Source organism: Sceloporus undulatus, chromosome 1 (assembly GCF_019175285.1).
Source record: "Sceloporus undulatus isolate JIND9_A2432 ecotype Alabama chromosome 1, SceUnd_v1.1, whole genome shotgun sequence".
Classification (NCBI taxonomy): Eukaryota; Metazoa; Chordata; class Lepidosauria; order Squamata; family Phrynosomatidae; genus Sceloporus; species Sceloporus undulatus.
In genome coordinates this window covers 171,013,586-171,035,605 of record NC_056522.1, presented here as the reverse complement: position 1 = coordinate 171,035,605, position 22,020 = coordinate 171,013,586, and the positions used below count along the sequence as shown (strand labels likewise).

The window sequence follows — 22,020 nt, the reverse complement described above, 5'->3', positions numbered from 1 at the left end:
TTATTTTCTCATTAAAGCAAATGAAATTCTTGATTATTAAGGTTCATAACTAGAACAGAGCAAGACATTTTCCTTACATACATGCATACAAACATATGTAACAATCTCTATGGTCTAACTAGTAACAATTTAAGTGTTGATATTGTGAAATCTTTGCTAATAACATAACTATCAATCCTACAAAGAAGTAATGCTGGTCCCAATCTTGACCAAGGATAAAATCTTTTGTAGCAGGCCTAAAAATGTCTGAGTAGTGAACATTTCTTTTACTAATACCTTCTTGTTACAGTAGTTTAAGTAAAGGGAGAGCTGTTTTCGCTTCCTTTCCTCTATTTCTTCGCTTGACTGCTTGTCAATTTTGTCCTGAATTGTCTGGAGTAGTGGTCTTGAAACATTCTCAAACCATTTCTTGTACAACATTTCCTTCCTCCTTAGGGCTAAAAAATCACTGTGCTTCAAATACCTGTCTACTTCCTAATTGACAGAGAGACTGTTATTTAGAAAGGAAGCTTACAAACAAATGACACAATGAGACATTACCAGGTTAGGGGAGGATTAAAAGAGGCAGGTCATTAGCCAACAAAAAATAAATAATTATTTACACACTTTAACATTCTAATATGGATGACATTTGCATGTTTTCAAAGAGATACTCTGTTTCAGCATTAAATGGAAAAGGGGGGATGAAAAATCAAGCTGAGGCTCAATTGTAGGCATCTATAGTGTCATTACAGCATTAGATAAAAACATGGCCTTTTATTAAAGCTTTTGGGACATAATTAATTTCATCCAAATTTGCACATGTGCATAATTTTACATTGTCTTGTACTGCTTTGATGTTCAATAACTTTTTAGTTTGTTTAAATTATTCTTAGTGCTTTAAAATTATTTTAAATTGTTTAAATTGCTTCTGAAATCCTTGGATATAAGGTAGGATATCAATACTTAAATAAATTTGGGAACTGGAAGCCAGCTGATGCTTGCAGTGCTCTGAGCAACATGGGGCTCTTATTTAAAAATAGACAAAACCATTCCAGCCACTTGATATATACATAGGTTGCTCATATTTAATTGATACTTTTGGAGTGGTCATCTGTGTGCATTCACACATGAGGTGTCTGCACTTCTGCAGAGTCATCATTTGGAATCTTCTAAATAACCCCCAGTGGTTCCAGAAATGACTATCATGATGCATTGTTTTTAAAGTTGTGAGCCATGTCAAGAGATGACTTTATTTTAAATAATGCTAACAGGAGTTAGATTTTAAAGTGATGTTTCCAAGGTGTCACAAAACATTGTAAAATCCATATGCCAGGATTTTGAAAATTATATTTAGTGACTTCTAGGTATTTCATAGCGTTATTAGGAATTCTCATCCCCCCCCCCCAGGATTAACCTAACAAGCATAGCACATTGTTTCTTTTTTGCTGCATCAGGGGTTGCCAAAAAAAACCTACATGAGACATGTTTTGTTGCATTACACTGGCTGAAACAAGGAAATACTCAGTTTTTGCTTGCTTTTTTAAAAAAAGTGTGTATCAAGTGGCTGCAATTTGGGGGAATTGTTTACAAGTACTGTATTGAGGTGAAAATGTGAAAGAATGTGGACTCTGCAAGAAGACATAACTCAAGGGAGCGGGGACTAAAATGTCCTATCCTGGCGTGTGAGAGTTAATGTGCTCACATTTTGTTCTTTAAATAGCATGTGGGGGCGGGGGACTGTAATTTACACAGTATGGAAATAATCTAATTTGGAATTGGTCATGATTAAAATTCCTCTTCCAGCTGTTATTAGCCCGAGAGAAGAAGCTTCCGTTCTCACCTGACTACTATCAAAATAACAAAAATTAGGCATACTAAATGCATTTAACATCATGCTTACTTTATCCTCCAGTAGGCTAAGAGTTAGTAAACGTGTTCAAAATTTACAACACCCCTAGCAAAACAAAACTTATAGTCCAAAATCACATAAAAAAGAGAAGGTATTCAGGTTAAATATATCTATGCTTTCTTAATTGTCAGAAAGACATACTGCAAATATATACATTATGTTTTCTTACCCTGATAAAGCAATTTTCCTTTTCCAACAGGGACTGGGTAGAACCAACATTCTGTCTTTCATTAACTAGAGCCTAATAAAATACCAACATAATCTGTAAAGTAAAACTGATTAATGAAAAATAGTGATTACAATTAGCTAGATAAGCAGATTTTGCACTATATGCAGGTTCCATAACCAACAAGGAGCAGATGAAAATAAAAGTAGGTTTTAAAGCCTTCATTGATCTAGATTACTGGGACAAAACTCTGAGTGCATAATGTATTGATGACTATCTCACAGTAAAATAAACAATAAAAATACTAAGAAAAATGTTACTTTTACTATTTCCATAGTCTAGAAGGTTAAAAGGAAACTATTTTAGTCATGCCAATATGCTTTAGGAAATATTACATTAAATTATAATATGTAGAGCATTCCTAAACATTTTGCAAATCCCAACTTCAAATCTTTTAAATTTTAGTACAACTCAGTATAGTTCCTGGGAACCCAACTAAGTACATTACATGTTCTGTACTTGTAAAAGATAAAATAATAGTTAGAAAAGCTGCATCAGTGAAACTAGATAGACATACAAATATACTAAATCATCTGATCAAGAGTAAAAGAAGGTAAAAATAAACTATAATTAAACATACTCTGAAGCAAAGCTGCCAATTATATTTTGTCAAGTAGTTATTAACAGAAACATCGCAAGTAGGATGGCAGGAGTGCTGTGGTGGACCTGCCAGCATTTCCGCTGGTATCTGCCCGCTATCACTGGCTGTAGATTCACATTTATGGGACCTTCAGAATATAGTTGGAACTTCCAGGAAGGATGAGTCCCTCTCACTAATAAAGCTTCTCTCCACTAACACAGGGCACCTCCAATCACAGAATATCTTCAGTCCTACAAACATATTATTATTTACCCCAGATACTACCACTTTTATAATATTGTTTCATTTTCATTATACATTTTTTTAAAAAAACTGCAATATTGAAAATCTCATACAGAGCAAACAGTAACTATGATTCTTCTAAAATCAAAACACATTCATTCAATAAACTGCATGGAACTCAAAGATTGGATGACTCCAAAATAGTGATGTGGCCCTTTTGGAATGTGTTCGTGCTTAATGAAAAAAGGTTGGCAAGACTGTTTTCCTTCTCCCAAAGGTTGACAAAGCTTTAACAGACAACTGCTGGTTTTAATCCTTTACTTTTACCCCAGTTCCCAAGTCAGCTGTACCTGGGCAAGAGAAAAATGTTTCTGTTTCAGCCAGCTATCTGAAATTTTTAACCCTCCAGTTTGAGGACTTCTTGTCTTGCTTGGTGATCGGCTTAAAGATGTAGAAGCTGCTGGAAGAGACTGGGGGGGGGATTTATAATGAATGCTTTATGTTCTACATACCCCAAATTGAAATATACCTATTAAAGTGGCCTAGTATTATGCCTACATTTGCCCCAATATTCACACTAAGGAAGCTGCAAAGCATGGTACACTGCAACTTGAACTCTCTTCTGTTTTCACCCATTGCAGGCTGTAATTAACTAAAATGTACAGTCATTCCTTTCAAAGACTTCAAGAAAACTCAGAACCCTTCTGCAAAATTTTAAGCAGTACACAAAGATTATTTTACATATTCAAATTTGCTTCTACAGAAAACTTTAACAACAGTTTGACAACCAGACTTCAACACAGCCTCAGAATCAGTTTGTAGAGAGATCTTGTAGCACCTTTGAGACTAAAGCATGAGCTTTCATAGACTAAAGTCTACTTCCTCAGATGCATTTGGAGGAAGTAGAATTTAGTCTATGAAAACTCGTGCTGCCAACTTTCTTTCAGTTAGTCTCAAAGGTGCTACAAGATTATTATTAAGCTTTATTTATAAAGTGCTGTAAATTTACACAGCGCTGTACATACAGTCTGCCCTCCCCATATGTGGGGGATCCATTTCGGACCCCTCACATATGGGGAAAAGAATGTATACTCAAGCCCCATAGAAAATAATAGTATACGCCCCATTAGTTCTACTGGGGCTTGCCTTCTGCATAAGCTCAAAGCTGCGAAGGCAAGCCCGCCTATAAGAAGGGCTGACTGTACAATCAATTAAAATAGATAAAGCAAACCTGTCTATGGCATACAGTCTACAAAAATAATTAAATATAATACATATTAATACATATTAACATTCAAACCATAAAATATAGCAAACAACAAATTAAAATAACATTGGATAACCATCATGTGACGTCTGGGAATGCTTCCCTGAACAGTACAATCCGCCCTCCCCACATGCGGGGGATCCATTCCGGACACACACACACATATGGGGAAAAGAGCACATGCTCAAGCCCCATAGAAAATAATGGGGTGTGTGCTCGCAGTGTGGCATTGGGCGTGCGACGCAGGTACGCAGCCCATTACTTGTCAGGGCTTGCCTTCTGCATAAGCTCAAAACCGCAGAAGTTAAGCCAGCCTATCGGGAGGGCCGACTGTATTGTCTTTAACTCAGTCTTGAAGCTGGTGAAAGAGGTGATGATCCATGCTCGTGAGGGAAGGAAGTTCCAGGAGTGAGAGACAGCAAGTAAAAAGGGACGGATCCAGGATAGAGCAGTGAAAATCCTTAACTGGGACAGCAGTCCTTGAATACCAGAATGGAGGGCATGAGTGAGAAGTTAAGGAGAAAGAAGCGCTAGTAAATAAGGAGGGGGCAGCTCATGCAGGGCTTTAAAAGTCATCAACAGAAGTTTGTAACAAAAATGGAAAGAAAGGGAGAGCCAATGGAGAGATGACAATAAAGGAGAAATGTGATCAAAGCAGTGTGAAGACATGATAATGTGTGCAGCTGAATACTGGACAGAAATTAAAGGACAGAGGTGAGAAAGAGGAAACCCCGCCAGAAGGAAGTTACAGAAATCCAGTCGCGAGACCAGAATCTTGGCAGTAGAGGCCAAAATAAATGGTCAAATTTTAGCGATATTACAGAGAAAGAATCTGCATGCCTTGGCTATGGCCTGAATCTGGGGGATACACGACAAGGAAGAATAAAAAATGAAACCAAGACTGCCGGCTTCCTGCACAGGTCAAACAGAGATATCGTCAACAAGAATAGAAAAGGAATACTGCACAGTAGGCTTTGGTGCAAAAACAAGAAGCTCAGTTTTGGACATACTGAGCTTCAAACACTGGTGCCGCATCCACTGAGAAACAGCTGTAAGACAAGATGAAACTTGCTGTTCAAGACCCGGAGAAAGATCAGGAGTAGAAAGGTACAGCTGAGTGTTGTCGGCATACAGATGATAAGAAAAGCCAAAAGAACTAATGAGTTTGCCTAAGGACAGTGTGTAAAGAGAGAACAATAGGGGACCCAAAACAGATCTCTCTACATACTGATTTTACAGACTAAAATGGCTATATCTTTGAACTGACAGTCACAGAATGCCTCTGTTGAGTCAATGTATCAACTCATGTACAACACAGATACAAAGACAAAGTGAGACATGCTGTGGCACTGCATGAGTACTAAATTAAACATCATATTTGTTCCATTCAGACATTTTTTAAAAAGTACTGTATCTTTACAAATGTTTAGAAGTTGCTTCACTATCACAGTGGGCATGAGGAATAATTCAGAATCTAATGTTTAGCCATACATATAAACACATGTAGCAACATTTTTGCAATGTTCACAGGAAAATTTTAATTCTCCACAACACTTAGCACGTGAACAGTGTTTTTGAGTATTCAAAGTATTTCACATATTGTATTATCTTATATAATCTTTATATAAGTAGCAAAGTGAAGGCTTAGGCCAAGAGAGTAGGGTGTCTAAGGCCATCAAATATGTTCAAAGCAGAGGTGATTCAAATCCAGGGCCATATAGCTTATCTTATTAAAGCACAGAACATCTGCTCAGAAATAAGCTCTACTCAGTCCAATTCCCAAATTATTTATTTAATTTATATCCCATCAATATGAGGTACAATAAATAACATAACTTCCAAATATCAAGACAATTTGATAATCGTATCGTGATCTTATTCTCTACACTTATGAAGATCAGATTGCTGAAATATTAACCCTGAATATTATTAAGACCAAAAAATTATATAACTTCAAATGCTGGGAATCTAGGCATCTATGAGAAACTTTGTGTTTAAATCAATTGACTTCACTGGGGTTTTAAATTTTAAAAAATGCCTACATTAAGATGAAACTTTTGCTTTACCTGCCTTACAATTCAAGCTTTACATTTTATGATACTGCTAAACAAGTGATATGTTCCCACGCTAGACACTCACTTGTTTTGCATCTGGTATCATCTCCTCCATCTCGGCCCTTGGACAACGAAGTCTTATAAGCCATTGCAATTCTGAACTCTCCTGTTTTGGTACTCCTGTGAACATCTAGCATAAGAATTTTATATTAAATATAAAAAACAAAAACAAAGCCAAGGTCTATAAAAAATAAGAACTAGGATTAATAAAAACAACCTTCAGAGATCTTAGAAAATATACTGGCAGGCACACTTTCAGATAGTACAAACCAGATCTCAGCTTTCTAGTCAAACACAGTTAAGTGTCTGTCATTTCTACTTGAGAAGAATGTGCAACAGGAATTTAGATGTTGCACATCAGAACAGAACTGTTCCAGTGCTGTTACATCATAATAAATACTATGACAACAGTTCAAAGTTCCAACTTGCAACAAATAGATTGTATGTAACAAATAGAGTAGATTAGGTTGTTTTTTTTAAAAAGATGATTTCAAAACCCTTCTTGACATCTGTCTTTAAAGTCAATGTTGATTTTCTTTATTTTTATTTCTAAAATGTATTGATTATTTTCCCACCAAGAGGTATTCAAAATAATATAGCTACATTCTATCCTCCCAGTGGCATATTTCTGCTGCATCTCCTGGTTTTAACCTGCCTCTCTAACAAAAATACAGATAACCACATAATGGCCTAGTGTAGGATGTAGGAAGACATAGAGATTAACCAACCACATTTTCATTCTAAGGGAGGCTTAACTCAGTAAATTATGTCTAGATCTGTTACAGTCCCTCCTACTAAGGCCCAAAACACACTGCAGAAATAATCCAGTTTCAGACGACTTCAACTGCCCAGGCTCAATGCTAGGATATTCTGGGAACTGTAGTTTTGTGACACATTGAGCCTTCTCTGTCAGAGAGCTCTGTTGCCACAATAAAATACAATTCCCAAGATTCTGTTGCACTAAGCCAGGACAGTTGAAGCAGTATTAAACTGGATTATTTCTACAATGTGTTTTGGACCAAAATAATCTTCATTCAGAACGCTTTTGAAAAATGTTAAGAATTTTTTTAGGAATTGATAGGAAATAAGAAACCATATACATATCTTAAATAATGTACAAGAGAAAGGTTCAACATAAACATTACTATGCACATAAAATTCATCAGTGTGCTCTTAAAATTTATATGTCCACTAAACAGAATGTCTGAACTTCAATTACACAACTTCAAGAAAATGTGTACCTGGTAAGATGTAATAGGTCTCCATTTTATTGGTTTTGTTTCACCATCTTCTTCATCTAAATTATGTAGGAATCCAGTCTTTTTAGGCTGTGATGACATTTGTTGCATCAAGGTGAAGTAAGAAAAATAAAAAATTATTTCACACCTGGAAGTATGTCTCACTGACACCCATGTCTGACTAATGTGCACAAGAAACAACAGTGTGCATCAGATGTGCATAATCTCTAATTGCTCTCTCTTCTGGTTTCTCAAAACAAGATACCCTCTAAAAGCTAGAGATTTGATCTAATGAGATGACTTAAGCAACTTGGAAGAAAGCAAATGGCCTATCTGCTATAGTATTCTCTTCATCTACAGCAAACAGAAATCCCACAAGCTGGACATGAGTGTGATACTGTAGCTCCCTTCTGCTCAAGCAAATGGCACTGAGAGACATACAGCCTGTGATACCAAAGTTATTGTGTTTATTAGCCATTGGTAGTCTTATCCTTCATGAATCTATATAATCTCCTTTTAAAGATGCCCATGGTGACAGCCATCACTACATTTTGCGGAATTTTACAGTTTTAACTATATGTTGTGTGATGAAGCACTGTCATATCTGTCTTGAATTTTTCATTGTTTAGATTCGCTGGGTGAATCCAAATGTTAGTATGAGAAATACTTTAATATACATAATAATATACATAAAGCCTAAAATTGAATGTCTATGTGCTGCATTGTCCAGTGCTACTCAAAGTCATGGTCCACAGACCAGTGTCAGTCCATGGGAATATTTTTCAAAATTTCCAAAAATGTTACATCTCTAATCTAAACTGTTGGTGAAACGGAAGATAAATTTTTAGAAGAGATACCATCTAAACATTAAGAACTTGTTTACATTAAGAACCATTCAGCAGTGAAATAATTACTTTGGAGAGTGGTGGACTTTCTTTGGAGGACTTTAAAAAGAGATTGTTAATAGAATCTCCTTACACTGTATGGAAAAGTGGAGTATATATTGTGAGGGCTTAGCGGGAGATCTCGATCTCTATGTGGAAGAAGAATGGCTCCAGAGTGAGCCTTGTATGTGACATTTTTGGCACTGCAGAGTGTTCCCCATCTTTCACCTTTCATGCTACTATTCAAATCTTATGCAAGAAGTCCATCACCTGATCAGTTTCAGAATTAAATAAGCCATTCCTGTCAAAAGAAAGGTCTTCTATTCTTGACCTGGTGTCCAAGCCACCTTTGAGTGCATGGTGACATGGCATGCTGAATTAATCTGAAGGGGCTTCAAATCCATGAGGTTCCATCTGAAAGATATGCAATGTGCAAATCCTTTTGTGCTTGAGCTAAATGTTGAAGGAAAAGCTGTACCTTTTCCCACAGTAGCTGCTAGCAGGCTGTCATGGAAGCCTCACAGTTGCTAACTCTCATAGGCGTGTTCCGCATGTGCCAAAAGTATATGCTTGGCGCGTACTAGGGTTAGAAAGGGGCGTCCTTTCCAGACGTCCCTAACCCTAGTACGCGCCGAGCATGTGCAAAATGGCAGCGCCCATTCTACATGGGCGCTGCCATTTTCACGTAGCGGACGCTTAGCATCTGCACGTCTTGGTGCCATTATGATGCTGTAAGTGCACCAATGGCACCTTGTGGCGTCATAATGGCGCCACAAAAAGAAGCCGCTTTTTGCAGCTTCTTTATACTGTGTGGCCGCTGTGTGGCTTTATACTGTTTGGCCGCTGAGGCTCCTCCATGCAGCAAATGAAGGCGCCAGCAGACCACCCTTTTGGGCGGTCTGGAAATCGCCATAGTTAGTGCAGCAGATGAGTAGAAATGTCTTCCCTTAAGATCTCATTACTTTTCTTCCTTCTCTGGAGGTCTGGAATGTACTTGTTCACCTCCATTTGTCAGAGAAACTTTAGCAATGACAGAATATGGTGATGGATGCTGGCATAAAAAAATAGCATTTTGTTCATGAAACAGATAGAACCACATGAAGGTACATGGACCCCTCCATGCACATATGAGAATGCTTTTGGATAGCTCGGTAGCAGCAAGTGAGTATCTCGGTAGCATGGGCACCAAAATGCTCTGAAAGTCTTTGGAAAAGAATCAGAAAGCTTGGCACCAATATCCTCCAGTACAGTTGGCATTTGGGGAAAACCCAGCTGTAGTGGATTGTTCCTCCATGCCATCCCGTGAAAAAATATTAATTTTTGGAAACTAATATGGTGTCCTGTTATTCATTGAACGTAATACATGTTCAACTCATTTATGCAAGGTAATTCACTGTTTTTTAAAACTGGTTACTGGTTGCTGTTGATGCCAAAATTCAGCAGCAAACCACAATGAGAAAAAGAAGGCTTTTTAAAAATGATTTTTAAAAATGGGATACTGGTGGGGTGGCCACAATTTCCACCTTCCAATCCTAGGCAGCTGTCATGGGGAAACTCAGTTCCAATCACTCTCTATAGCATCATTTCAGGTGGGGGGGGGGCAACACAATGGGACTGCAACATGTGAACCTTTGGAACCATGGATGACCCATTTGTGTGAGTCACAAATATGAGGGAGGAGGAGGAGGAGGAGAAGCTGTTCACACCTGTGGTTCTTGCCCAACAAAATAAGTTGATGATGTTGAATATTTCCTGGCTGTGCGCGCACAAGCACTACTATATTTTTTACCATTTAGCCTAACTGAACTGGAACATAGTACTGGAGGGAGCTAGGTAACCTGCAAGCCCACTATATGATAAGCATGCTTGATCAATTCAATACTTGAATGCTTAAGTTGCCTACTGAGCATCCATAAATACTGCTGTCCCTAAATCTGGATCTGGGCTTATTAAAACACACATTTTACAGAAATATTTACCTTTCGGTATTTAGCATATCTACGATATCGATGCCGAGCTCCTGGACAGCAAACCTTTATAAGCCAGTCTTCACCTGAACTTTCACTACTAGATGATGTTGATGACTCAGTCTAAAACCATTAATATAACCAAAAAACAAATGAAAAATAATGCAGAGTAATAAGCGCTTTCTAGTTCTGCAGAATGTGCAGATTTAGACTGATATAGTTGACTGGCTTCTTGTCAGATGACAACTGCTAACGAGATTGTAAGAACCCTCATAACTGAATCACCATGGCCTAAATCAGTCAAGTCCTCACCGCTGGCTATGATGGCTGGGGCTGTTGGGACTTGAAGTCCATCAATATCAAGAGAGCTGCATGATTCTCATCACTGGACTAAAACCAAGTTTCCTTCCATGTATTCTACTTGTATGCTGCCCAGAGATCATTTCAAATTAGGCAGAATAGAAATATTTTAAATAAGTAGTCAATCGACTGAAATGAATAGGACTTGTTCATCATAATTAAGCCACTTTCATTTAATGGGACTATTCTAGTTAAGAAAAACACTAAAGCTCCAGGTATGATGGACACCTTCCACTGAAATATCATACTCCACAATATTAACATCTATATAGGAAAACTGGGAAGGGGTGAGAGGGAGACTACTAGTTCATTTTTCAGGATGGCAGAAACATAACTGGGATGATTCTCACTCACCTCTGCCCAAGTCAGCCTTAAGCTGTGTTGTTGTTGTTGTTGTTATTATTATTATTATTATTATTATTATTATTATTAACCTTTATTTATGAAGCGCTGTAAATTTACACAACGCTGTACATGCAATCTTTTTAGTTAGACGGATCCCTGTCCTTGGGCTTACAATCTAAAAAGACATGACACAGAAGGAGAAGGGAGTGGTGGAGGGAAAGGGTAAGAGGTCCAGCAGTTCCTCTCTACCTCCGAGGCCTGGACCAAGGCAGATGGACTGGAGGGAGGGCTTGGCTTCAGAATGGATGGTTAATCATTTTCCAGGGAAAATACATACTCTCAAGTAGGATAATGCATATACAGTACATAGCAATACAGGAAATGGTTTGATAAACAGGCACCAAAAGAACATCAAATAGTAAGCGACAATTATGCAATGCCTTGGGAAGGCTTCTCTGAACAGGATGGTTTTCAACTCCGTTTTGAAGCTGGTTAAAGAAGTGATGGCTCTTGCTTGTGGGGGAAGAAGGTTCCAGGAGTGAGGGGCAGCAAGTGAAAAGGGGCGAATCCGGGATGGGGCAGAGGAAATCCTGGGCTGAGACAGGAGCCCTTGACTACCAGAACGGAGGGCCCTAGTGGGAAGGTGAGGAGAAATAAGGTCTGATAAGTAGGGAGGGGCCAGTCCATGGAGGGCTTTAAATGTCGACAGCAGGAGCTTATACTGAATGCGGAAAGGGAGGGGGAGCCAGTGAAGGGATGCCAACACAGGAGAGATGTGGTCAGAGCGGTGGGTGGAAGTGATAATGCGTGCAGCTGAACGCTGAACAGAGATTAAAGGACGGAGGTGAGAAAGAGGAAGCCCAGCCAGGAGGACATTACAGTAATCAAGTCGTGAGACCACTAGGGCATGGACCAGGATCTTGGCAGTAGAGGTGAAGAGATATGGTTGGATTTTGGCAATATTGTACAAAAAGAATCTACAAGCCTTGGCTGTGGTCTGGATCTGCGGGATAAACAACAGAGAAGAGTCAAAGATAAAACCAAGACTGTGGGCTTGCTGGACTGGTTGAATAGAAATGTTGTCCACAGAGACAGAAAAGGAGTGTTGAAGGGTGGGCTTAGGAGGAAAGACAAGAAGCTCCGTCTTGGACATGTTGAGCTTCAAACACCGATGGCGCATCCACTGCGAGACAGATGTGAGGCAAGACGAAACTTGCTGTTCAAGCCTTGGAGAAAGGTCAGGGGTGGAAAGATTGTGGGACATTTCATATTAACAGGTTAGTAGAGATATTGCATACATGCCTTCCAAGATGTGAAAGCAATAAATCAGAGGTAGGCAACCTTTTTGAGCCGGGGGCCGGGTTGCTGTCCCTCAGACAACTGGGGGGCCAAAGCCAAAAAATAAATAATTAATTTTTTAAAAAAAATTAAATATATAAATAAACCAGGACAAATGTAGGACAAAATTTTCAAATGGAAGACACTTTTTTAAAAAAAATGGAGGACACGCGAAAAAAATTGCTGATTTTTTTAAAAAATGTTAAGATAAATGCATGTTTCTGAGGCTTCTATAGACAATTGCCCCCCAAAGGCCCCAGCGGCAATTGGTGGCAGGACCAGGCTGGGGCCGGTCCCAAGGCCTTGCCGGGCCGCATCTGGCCTGCGGGCTGCAGGTTGCCTACCCCTGCAATAAATGCTTCGGTCATTATATGTGTGAATGTAGATGGGTGGCTAGGATATTAGTAACTGTGTACTACGCCATCTCTGCTTCAGAAAGGACAAAATACCTCTTAGCCCTCCTACCCTAGATGGAGTTCAGTGTTTAACACCCTCTTGACTGTGATCTCTGAGCACCACCACTGATGGAGCCTGAAGAACCAATAAGAGAAACAAAGCAATCCAGGTAGTGCTTGTCGCTGTGATTACAACAGGCCTCCCACCACAAGAAACTCTGAGCTCAGTACCTTCATCAGTTTTAGAACCACAACTTAACTCTGGCATATGTGAGGAAATAATCAGGAAGAATGCCACTGAATGGGTACAATTTGCATTTCTCTCAGCACTGAGTAAGTACTGTATAGATGTTTTCTTAAATCTAAGAGTAGGGATGAATCCTTAAATGTTGATCCATGGTTTAGTTTTCAGCAAACAGGGGAAAGGATAAAACATGCTACATGGGCCAGCATGTGAAGGGCCTGAGCAGATCAAACAATTAGGGCAAAGATGGGGAATGTATTGCCATTCAGGTGGACTACATCTCCCATCAGTTCTAGTTAGCATGGCCAATGGTGAAAGATGGTGGAGATGCAGTTCAGTAATCACCACTCTACAAGACAAGCCCTGATAGTGGTGGTACTTTAGACAGCACCGAAGATGCCTCAACCAAGATGCCTTCACCTGATAACAGCAATGTTAATTGGCAACTTTGTTGTTGTTAACCTCCCTTGAGTTATGGCTATCACTCATGGTAACTGTGGATGAGACATCTCCAAGTCTCCCTATCTTCCACTGCTTAGGTCTTATACAAATTCAAACCCGTGGTCTCTTTAATCGAGTCAATCCATCTAGCATACAGTCTTCTTCTCTAATTCCCTCTACCTTCCCTAGCATTACTGTCTTTTCCAATAAGTCATGCCTTCTGATGATGTGGCCAAAGTAGGACAGCCTCAGCTTAATCATTTTGGCTTCCAAGGAGATTTCTGGCTTAATTGGTTCTAGGACCCATTTGTCTTTCTGGCTAGTGATCTGTAAATCATGTCACCCAGACCAACTAGAGGAGAGCAAGCACTGAAAACCTGAAAACCATGCCAGCTACCACCAATGCTGCTCCCTCTACTTCCTTAGCAACCATTAGAAAGCAGCCTAAGAGCATCTTTTTAAAGGAGTTTACAACTATGTTTCACTGAATATTACAGTTATAACTGCCTATGCCACTGTATATTTCTCATCATTGTGTATAGATGTGACAGATGGCAGCCAGAGCAGTAAAAGTGGAATAACAGGGCTATAAGAGTGTAGTGCAGGATTCTCCTCCATTGAGACAGCCACGGCCCTGAGCCTGCAAGAACTGAACAAGGCTGTGAAGGATGGAGTGTCTTGGAGGTCTCTCATGCATAGGGTTGCCATAAGCAGAGGCTAATACACTCAGAGGAAATTGATGATGTTGTCAGGACACACTAAAACAAATTACAGTACTTGCCCATAGGGTAACCATACTTGCTCATAGAGAATCATTGTCCACTTTTACCAGGGACAAAATGTGGAACAAATTCAAGACCAAACTGTAGGACAACTGCAGGACAAAACTCAGCCCAAAATGTAGGACATTGAAGAAAAATGGTGGACCTTAAATGTCCCACATTTTGAGCTGAGTTTTGTCCTGCAGTTGCCCTACAGTTTGGTCTTGAATTTGTCCTACATTTTGTCCCTGGTAAAAGTGGACAATTATGGCAACCCTAACTTGGCCTCAGCTCATTGTGGCCCCTGTGGATGAGACACAGGAATACTTGCCCATAGAGAAACCGTACTTGCCCATAGAGAATCACTGGGGTATACACTGAGGAATCACTGGGCGAGTATTCCCCAATGATTCTCTATGGGCAACTGTCCTCCAATGATTCCTTATGGACAAGTCATAGAATCGTAGAGTCGGAAGAGACCGCAAGGGCCCTCCAGTCCAACCCCATTCTTCCATGCAGGAACTCTCAGCCAAACCAATGACTCCCTATGGACAAGCATCCCCCAATGGTTCCCTGGTCCTCCTGGGTGCTTCCTTTCCGCCACTCACCCTTTGCGGGGGCTCCGGGGGGCGGAGGAGAAGGAGGAGGGGACTCTCTCGGTGTGGATGTGAAGGGCCCCTCCGTGTCCCCCGGGGCCTCCATGCCCCCTTCCCAGCCCTCCCCTTTCGGGGGCAGCAGCACTCCCCCTTCCTTGCTTCCCTCCCGCCCGCTGCTTCCTTCTGCTCCCCAGACGCGCATTCAGCGCCTAGGCCACATCCGCCAATCGCCCTCCCCGGTCTCCCTCCGCCGGGAAGCATGATAGTCCCCCAGGCCCACTTTCATTAACTGTCTTATAAAAGCCCTGGCGCCCGGAAAGGGGGGAAATAACACACTTTTTAAATATCCCCATGATTTAAAGGCTGCAGGTGCCTCTGTTATGACTGGTCCCCCCTCAGTGAGAGGACGGAGTGGTGGCCCTCATGAGTGTATCCCTCCGCGCCAGGAGCCCAGCAGCGTCGCCATGGAAACCCCTCGGCTTGGCCCTCTGGCAAGGCAACGGAGGCCTATCATACGTTTTTATGGGGAAGGCCCAAACCCCTTGGAAGGGACTTAGACGGCCCCCCAACACTGTTATCACGATCACGACGGGGGTTGGAGGTGGCCAAAGGGGCAGCAGGGGGACCAGGCTTCCTCCTTTTTCCAGGACACGTCCTACATTTGCTCTTTGTGTCCAGGAGGAATTCCCAAACGTCTTCCACTTGGAGCATCACTGAGGAGGAGCCCATTCAGTGCAGGGTGACCGGGCTTCTTTTCCCAGGACACGTCCTACATTTTCACCTTCTGCCCAGGAGGAATTTCCACATGACCTCCATTTGGGGCATATCTAAAAGGCCCATTGAGTGCAGGGGGAAGAGGCTTCCTCCTTTTCCAGGACACGTCCTACATTTGCTCTTTATGTCCAGGAGGAATTCCAAGATGGCCTCCATCGGATTTGGATCATCACTAAGCGGCCCATTGAGTGCAGGTTGACCAGGCTTCCTTCTTTTCCACAACTTGTCCTACATTTTCACCTTCTGCCTATGAGGAATTTCCAAATGTTCTCCATTTGGAGCTTCGCTAAGGAAGCGATTGAGTACAGGATGACCTGAGGTCCTCCTTTCCCAGGACATGTCCTACATTTCCACCTTTTGTCCAGGAGGAATTCCACAATATCTTCCATTTTGGAGCCCACTGAGTACAGGGTGACCAGAGGTCTTCCTTTTCCATTTTCTGTCCAGGAGGAATTCCAAACTGGCCTTCATTTGGAGCATCACTAAGGAGCCCTCTGAGTGCTTCCTCCTTTTCCAGGACACATCCTACATTTCCACTTTCTGAGCAGGAGGAAATCCACAAATCTTCCAGTTTGGATAATCACCAAGGAACTCATTAAGTACAGGGCGACCAAAGGTCCTCCTTTCACAGGACACACGCCCCATATTTCCACTTTCTGCCCAAGAGGAATTCCCAAATGGCCTCTATTTGGAGCATCACTTAAGAGGCCCACTCAATACCGGTTGACCCAAAGCTCCTCCTCTTCTCAGGCATGTCATCAGTTTCAGCCTTCTGTCCAGGGGAATTTCAAATTGGCCTCCATTTGAGGATCACTAGGAGCCTATTGAGTGCAAGGTGACATTTTCAGCCTTCTCTCCAGGAGGATTCCAAAATGTCCTCCATTTGGAGCTTGACAAAGAAGTATGAATTTACATTTTTATGAGTGTTTGCTTTGGAATGCCCTACATTTTTCTTGAAGGTCCTCCATTTGCAGTCTTCCATCCTTTGTGGTCACTCTGCCCAAAGGGTAATGGTGTCAAATACGTTCCGACCCTTTTATGAATGAGAGTGTTAGTCTTCATGTAAACCGTGCTCTTACGCATATATACTTATATCCCTAGCCATCCCAAAGATCATGCCAGGCCAGGGCACCCTAGAGCTGGGAGCAGGGCTAAAGCTTGGCTGTTAGTGGCTATGGGGTACAGTATATCCCTTTCTTCACACTGGGCTTGGTAGAACTTGCCTGTGATCAGAGTGACCAGACATCCTAACCACAAGGAGGACAAGGGAACACAGAATGTAGGGCATTCAAGGAAAAGGAGGGCATGACCCAATAAAAGCTAAAAAAACTAATATAAATTCATTCACAGTGGTTAATATCAAATGTTGGTCTCTTCTCCAGCTTCTTACCTATTTCCTGTTACAATACCTAAATGTGGAGAGCTTGATTTAAGGCTCTCCCAGCAGCAGTGCTAGAAGGAAGATATAGGAAAACACCTATGAATCTCGGCTCTGCCAGTGCGTGGTGGTGTTATTGAAACCACAGAGCATGTTCTTTGTACTGTCAATTTTATAAAGACATTTGCCATCAGTTGATTACTCCTCTCCTAAATAAATCCCTGGTCATACTGACCTTTTTATTTATGTTATCTTCTGGATAATCGGAAACCAAATGTTGTTCACAAGGTAGCAAAATTTTGCTATATGTATGCAAATTGCCCCCAACTGGTTGACGGAAATGAAATGTCTATAGCTGATTGAAATTGTATTTGAAATTGTTTTAACAATTTTAATAACTGTACTGTACTATTATTATTTTATCGATTTTTATATTGGCCAATGACCGAATACATTTTACTACTACTACTACTTCATTTCTCAGTTTATTTTCTCTAGGCATTTATAGGTCATCCAGCATGATGCTATGTTCAACTCTGGCAGATGTTGACCATAGAGTTGCAACTGGAGGACCTGGTGATGCCTGGAGAGGGGTTCTCTTGGGTAAAAATAATAGTTTTCTATTTGCAATTTTTCCATATTCACGGGGGTCCTTCACCCCTAACCCCAGTGAATGTGGAGAGACCACTGTATTACATATATACTTATTATGTACTCAACCATATTTTACTGATTGAATTTATCTTTGTTAAAATGTCTTGTTGTCTTGCAGTCTTACAGACTCTGGCAAGACAAATGCTTAAAATGTATTTTAATAGCAACAAATCCTTGCTGACTCTACATTTAAATCATTCATTTGTCCATTCTGCTGAAATTAAGGAGGAGGAAACCCCTTTCAGCATTTGCATTGTGCCTTCAAGCAGCCCATTGCCTAACACATTTGCTGTCCTTTTCCCTCCGAGAAACAAAGCACTCTGAGCTCTGGGGAGAAGTCTTGTCCGCTGCTTGTCCTAAGAAGAAGAATTCTAGAAGGATCCATCATATCTGCCAAGTAGATACATTTCTCGGGGGAACAGAAAACATGGTGTTACTCAATGGGGTTCTTAGTCATGCTCAGAAGGAGGACATTCTGGAATTCTTCCTGGCAGAAGGTTGAAATGTAGGATATGTCTTGGAAAGGTAGAAATCTGGTCACTATATCTGTGATTGATAAGTCCACATGGCTCGCTAGGATGGATAATGGGACACATAAACCCTGGTAGATTGCTGCCAAACACAGAGACTAAGATCCTGGTATTTGTAATAATAAGGCAAACTATATATAGTGGATATAGTATAGTTTCTCGCCATGCACCACCTTTCACGGTAGTTGGATGTGTGCTCCTGCAGCTGTGGGCGGTCTCTCCACTTTTCATACTGGGTTTGAAAAGCTGTGATCAAAGAGTGATCTTCTACTGATGAAAGTATATTACTGGCAAATGTAATATCGGAGCCATTGGCAATCTATTTGAAACTCCTGGAAAACAGGAGAAATCCCAGCCGACTGGAGGAGGCAAACATTGTTCCCCTCTTCAAAAAGGGGAAAAAAGAGGATCCCAACGATTATCGTCCAGTTAGTCTGACATTAATCAGTACCAGGAAGATTCTGGAGCCGTCATTAAACAGAGAGTCTGTGAACATCTAGAAGGCATGCCATAATCACAAAGTCAACATGGGTTTCAGAGAAACAAGTCATGCCAGACAAATCTAATCTCTTTCTTGATAAAATTACCAGCTTGGTAGATGAAGGGAATGCTGTGGATATAGTATATCTTGATTTCAGTAAGGCCTTTGACAAGGTTTCCATGACATTCTTGCAAACAAGCTTGTAAAATGTTGGCTGACAAAGTAACTGTTAAATGGATCTGTAATTGGTTGACCGGCCGAACCCAAAGGTGCTCAACAATGGCTCTTTTTCATCCTGGAGAGAAGTGACCAGTGGGGTCCACAGGGCTCTGTCCTGGCCCAGTGATTTCAACATCTTTATCAATGACCTGGATGACCAGAATTGGGAGCATACTTATCAAATTTGCAGATGACACCCAATTAGGGAGAATAGCTAATACTCCAGAGGGCAGGATCAACATTCAAAATGATCTGATAGACTAGAAAGCTGGGCCCAAAGCTAACAAAATGAAATTGAACACAGAGTGTAAGGTACTGCACTTAGGGCAGAAAATGAAATGCCCAGATATAGGATGGGGGACACCTGGCTGAATGAAAACTACGTGTGAAGGATCTGGGTCCAAGTAGACCACAAGTTGAACATGATGAACAGTGTGATGCGGCCGCTAACAAGGCCAATGCGATTTTAGGCTGCATCAATAAAAGTATGTGTCTAGATCAAGAGAGTAATAGTGCCCACTGTATTCTGTCTGGTCAGGCCCCACTTGGAATATTGTGTCCAGTTCTGGGCACCACAATTCAAAAAGGACTTTGAGAAACTGGAGCGTGTCTAAAATGGTGATGGGTCTGGAAACCTTGCCCTATGAGGAACGACTCAGGAGCTGGGGATGTTTAGCCTGAGAGAGAAGGGTAAAGGTGATATGATAGCCCTGTTTAATATGTGAAAGGATGTTATATTGGGAGGGAGCAGCTTGTTTTCTGCTGCCCAAAAATAGCTTGCCATTGCCCGAAATTGCATGTGATCACCTCTCACCAAATAACGTGAAACCCCATGTTGCGTTCAGACTGACTTCCATTGCCTGAATTGTGTGTGGTAGTCTATCACGCAATAACGTTAAACCCCATGATTGCATTTGGATTGCCATTGGATTATACTTCCAATTTCCCTTGTCTGTAAACTCCAAGTTTATCTCCAGAAACAAATAAGGGCATTTTTGGGAGAGACCCTCCTGCTTGTCCTTCTTTTTCCTTTGGTCACCGTGATCCTTCACCAAAACAGCCAAGCTGTCACCTGAACTTTCTCTTCTCCTTTTTTCCCCCTGAACACTTTCTCTGTGACTACTTCCCTCTCTTTATTTTCAACCCAAAAGCCTCAGACTTCCTGGATCTGAAACCCAGTCTACATCTTTAATTCATTTAGTACCCTGTGTTCCAAAGCAACAGAGCCTTTTGAAGTAAGTATAGCCATTTGAATTATTTTCCATACTATAAAAGATCCTGTCTGCTTTCAGATCCTAAACAGAGTCAGTTCTGTTAGTACTTGTATGGGAGACCATCAACAATACCCGAATGTGTAGCTATGTTTCAGAGGAAGAAAACTAAATGCAGTAATTATACAGCAATAACGCTGCAACGCCCAGAAGAATAATTATGTATTATGGTCAGATGTTTTTGGTATATTTGATTTTAAATTAAAGGGGAATGCTGTGTATTCTGTGTATAACATTATTGACATTTCTACCTTTTTTTTTATTCACGCAGGATCAAGTTTAATTGCCTTAAAATTTTAAGAGAGATAAAAGTAATGCATTAGGCAAATACAGGTAACAAGCAGTTTTTAAAAATGCAGTGATAGCTGTGTTGACTATTAAAACAAAATCCAGTGTACATTGCTAAATATTATAAGTGATATGTCTTGCTGTAGGTATTTCAGATAAAGCATTCACACAGTTGGGACCTTTTTCTTTATTTAGAAAAGTATGCACCACTCACATTTACTTAAAACTCAGAAGAGTAGCATGAGGTATACAGAAATAAAGCAGAACACTAAATTTCCAGTGGCAATAATAAACTACATTATTTTGATTTATTCAGACCAAGCCTTTCTCTTTCAAAGCAGCCACTGGGAGATGGACTGGGACTAGGGCGTTTATCAGATGGGGTCTTTTGCAGCTCAGATCCAGGGCTTCTGCAGATGGGGCTTCGCATTCATGTGATAACAAGAATGGATTTTCATACCTGGTAGTTTTAAATGTGAGCCCCTTCCACGGGATTTCCGAACTGAATCCTTACTGGCTCCTCATTTTGGCGCGTTTGGTGGTGCACTAAATAGTGGATTGCGCGATTCGCATTGGGGCTCTGTTCGATCTCACTGTGATTGGTCTGGTGTGGAATCCCAGTTTGCTTGTGCTCCTGAACATCGCAAGACCCCCAAGGTTGCAAATCTCCCATGACGCCCTGCTGCAATTTGCCCCATGTCCTCCGGTGGCCCTTTTGCTTTCTGGGCAACCTGGGCTCCATTGGAGCACTGTCTCTGCTTCCCTCTCCTTCCTAGCTGCAACTCTTGCAGCGCTTTCTCCCTCCCTGCTCTCTCTCTCTCACACACACACACATCCCTAGCAGCCAAATTCAAAGGGATCCTCCATGTCAGAACCCCTATCCATTTCATCCACATGTACATCTATCCTAAGGATGTATACTAATGTTTTTGAATAGATGTGAAGGAAATGAAACATGAGGATGGAGGGAGAGATGGAACTCCCAGAATTCCATAGCCCCGAGCCAGGACCCCACAACAAACTCCAACTCCTATAATAGTAAAACTTTGGCCTGTTACAGACAGCCAAAATAAAGCTGCTTCGAGTCACTTTGGGGTATGGTATTTCAATGTACATGCGTCCTAAGCGTCCAAAAGCCGCACCAGACTCTAGGACTCATGCCTCAGTGAAATACCATACCTCCAAAGTGACTCGAAGCAGCTTTTTTGGCTGTCTGTAACAGGCCTTTATTTTTAAAATAATAATTTATAATAATAAAATAATAATAATAATAATAATAATAATAAATAATATATAATTTAGGTTATTAGTTTGCTGAGGCACCAGCTCTCGGCAGAGAAGGCTCAATGTCTCTGGACACTACATTCCCAGAATTCCATAGCACTGAGCCAGGACAGTTAAACTGGAGTTAAACTGGATTATCTCCCCAGTGTGGATGCAACCTAAGAGAAGGCAACTGAATGACAGGAGAATGGATGCAGGCCTTTCCTGAATAAAGTGTCCGGGCACAGAATGACTGCCCCCCACATCATGGA

The 22,020-nt window shown here is 41.0% G+C and overlaps 1 protein-coding gene across 2 annotated transcripts in view; it reads right to left on the bottom strand.

Annotated features, from left to right (window-relative positions):
- Positions 1-15,058, bottom strand: part of FAM228B (family with sequence similarity 228 member B) — a 46,860-nt gene extending 31,802 nt beyond the window's left edge. Inside the window, exons 1-7 of one of the 2 annotated variants that reach the window (XM_042479064.1) lie at positions 14,903-15,058; positions 10,423-10,533; positions 7,563-7,649; positions 6,347-6,451; positions 3,291-3,410; positions 2,061-2,132; positions 277-474 (exon numbers count right to left, since the gene is read on the bottom strand). In XM_042479064.1, the coding sequence (XP_042334998.1) occupies positions 277-474; positions 2,061-2,132; positions 3,291-3,410; positions 6,347-6,451 (495 nt within the window). In that variant the 5' untranslated portion in view covers positions 7,563-7,649; positions 10,423-10,533; positions 14,903-15,058. The remainder of the gene's footprint in view (positions 1-276; positions 475-2,060; positions 2,133-3,290; positions 3,411-6,346; positions 6,452-7,562; positions 7,650-10,422; positions 10,534-14,902) is intronic. The other variant, XM_042479074.1, reaches the window with a different exon arrangement.
- Between the last annotated feature and the right edge of the window lie 6,962 nt (positions 15,059-22,020).